Source organism: Vigna angularis, chromosome 9 (assembly GCF_016808095.1).
Source record: "Vigna angularis cultivar LongXiaoDou No.4 chromosome 9, ASM1680809v1, whole genome shotgun sequence".
Classification (NCBI taxonomy): domain Eukaryota; kingdom Viridiplantae; phylum Streptophyta; class Magnoliopsida; order Fabales; family Fabaceae; genus Vigna; species Vigna angularis.
The window spans coordinates 2,974,695-2,976,920 of NC_068978.1; the positions used below are offsets into that span (position 1 = coordinate 2,974,695).

Sequence of the window (2,226 nt, forward strand, 5' to 3'; positions counted from 1 at the left end):
AGTTCTGACTTATTGTGAGGAAAGGTATTAAACACGACAGTGCAAAGTTGTTTTCAATGCTTGGCGGCTTAACCAAGTCAACGAGGAACTCCAATTAAAACCTGTTTTAATAGTCATGTTCCTTTTACCACAAATTAATTATCCTATCATCGTGTTTATGTAAGTAGAAAAACCCAAGGGTGCCAACAATAATACTTCTCTTAATATACTGTCCAGTTAATTGCATCTCCATTAAATTACTTATTTATGTGGTTGACATGCTCACTATTTTCCTCCGCCTCTTGAGTCTGCAATTTTACATTAAAAAACGAAACTCTCCAATCACGTAGAACCTAACCCAGAATTCTCCACACACAGGAAATTTCGCAGAAAGTATATTTTCTCAACCTATGACCAGGCTTTGCTCCAAGTATATATGGAAGTGTGAAGGAAAAAAAATGGAGGCTCCTTTTTATCCCATCTGATAAAATCTTTTAAGATAAGATATTTGAAGAATGGATGGAGTGTCACTACCAACGAGCATGGTGACTCGAAAAGGAAGGCATAATTGGATGGAAGAGAGAAGAGGATCTCTAATGATTGTGGCCACAGTTCTTGCAACAATGAGTTTCCAAATTGCCATAAACCCTCCAGGGGGTGTCTGGCAATCTACCTCACATGAAGAAGAAGGTTGTAAACATAATACAACATGTCACGCAGGTACTTCAGTTTTGGCCTTTGGCGACAGCAACCAAAGGGGAAAGTTTGAGATATTCATGCTGTTATGTACCATATCTTTCACAGCTTCTCTCAGCACAATCATATTACTCATCTGTGTAGCTTCCCTTCGAAACAAGCTTATCATGTGGTTCCTCACCATTCTCATGTTCATCTCACTAGTTTGCACAGCAGGAGCCTACGCGATTTGCATTTGGATGATTCTGTATCCTCTCGGTGAAGCAGTTCAACTTGCCACCTCAATTTATGCAAGGTTTTGGGGAGGGTTTACTGTTTTGCTGTGTGTGGGGTTCTTCTGTCGCCTTGCGTTTTTGTTTCTGAAGAAGTGTTTCCGCTAGAAGATTGTATACTGTACAATCCACGTTTCAAACATTCACAAAACCTAGTACAGGACCTGTTTGAGCTCGGTTTAAATTTCTTGTGATAATATTTTGTATATCTAAGTTTCATTTTAGGGATTGATATGGAGGGAATCTAGTAGAGTTAAATTAGTAATTTTATGGATGGTAGATTTTTTTTTTTCGGATAATTTTTTAGTTTAATGAATTTTTTTGGTGTTGTTTTTTTGCTGAGCTTCCAAATACATTATATGTCGATATATTACAAAGATTTTTAATATATTTTAAAATATTGATTTGAAAACATAATAAAAAGATGATACTAAAAATTTAAATTCCAAATTTTCGTATTAGTATAATTTTGTTGAGAAAAAAATTATAAAATAGATCAATTATTGGAAACTTATAAAAGTGGATAAGTTATTTAAGAGAAGTTCACTTCAATTTTAAAACGAATATAAAAGTCATTATTAATATACATATTAATAATGAAAAATATAAAAGTCATATTTAATATTCACAAGTATTAGTCATATTCAATATACATATTTTTTTATATTAAAGTTATTATGTTTGGGAAAAATAATTACAATTTATTAGGTTTGACTTCAATAAAAAAAATAGTTTTATTAAATACAATTTTAATAAAAAATGATATATATAAAAAATAAAGTTATATATACCAAACATCATTTTTATTATATTGTAAAAATAAAAAGTTGAAATCATCTTTTTCATGGATATCTTAATTATAAAATTTTAAACTTCTACCCATCTTCAGTGTGACAATCAATCAACTGTTCAAATAACTTTTAACCCGGTCTTTCACGAACACACTAAACAGATAGATTGTCACATTATTATACGTGATAAAGTTGCCAATGACTTCCTCAAATTACTTTTCATATTGACTATCCTTTAAATTGTCGACATCTTTACTAAACCTCTGCCATACCACATTTCATAGTCTTCCTTCCAAGTTGAGCAAGCATAATATATAAGCCCAGCTTAAAAGGGGCTGATAAGCGTGGCCCAGCTCGGCACATCCCAACAGCACAGCCCAACAACACATCTCGGTGCATAACTTGACATTGCTGGACAGAACAACTCGGCTTTATAGTCGTTACCCTCATTTTTCCATTTCTATTTTTCTGATTTTTATTCTTGTTTT

At 32.7% G+C, this 2,226-nt stretch overlaps 1 protein-coding gene across 1 annotated transcript; it reads left to right on the top strand.

Moving 5' to 3' along the window:
* Positions 1-521: 521 nt before the first annotated feature.
* Positions 522-1,055, top strand: LOC108320193 (uncharacterized). Its single transcript, XM_017551546.1, has 2 exons — positions 522-699; positions 784-1,055. Exons 1-2 carry the CDS (start codon positions 522-524, stop codon positions 1,053-1,055), a joined length of 450 nt encoding a protein of 149 aa, XP_017407035.1.
* The last annotated feature ends 1,171 nt before the right edge of the window (positions 1,056-2,226 follow it).

Coding starts and splice junctions, on each gene's coding strand:
- LOC108320193 (XM_017551546.1), top strand. CDS start 522: ATGGTGACTCGAAAAGGAAGGCATAATTGGATGGAAGAGAGAAGAGGA. Junction 700..783: donor TAATACAACATGTCACGCAG/GTACTTCAGTTT, acceptor TATCTTTCACAG/CTTCTCTCAGCACAATCATA.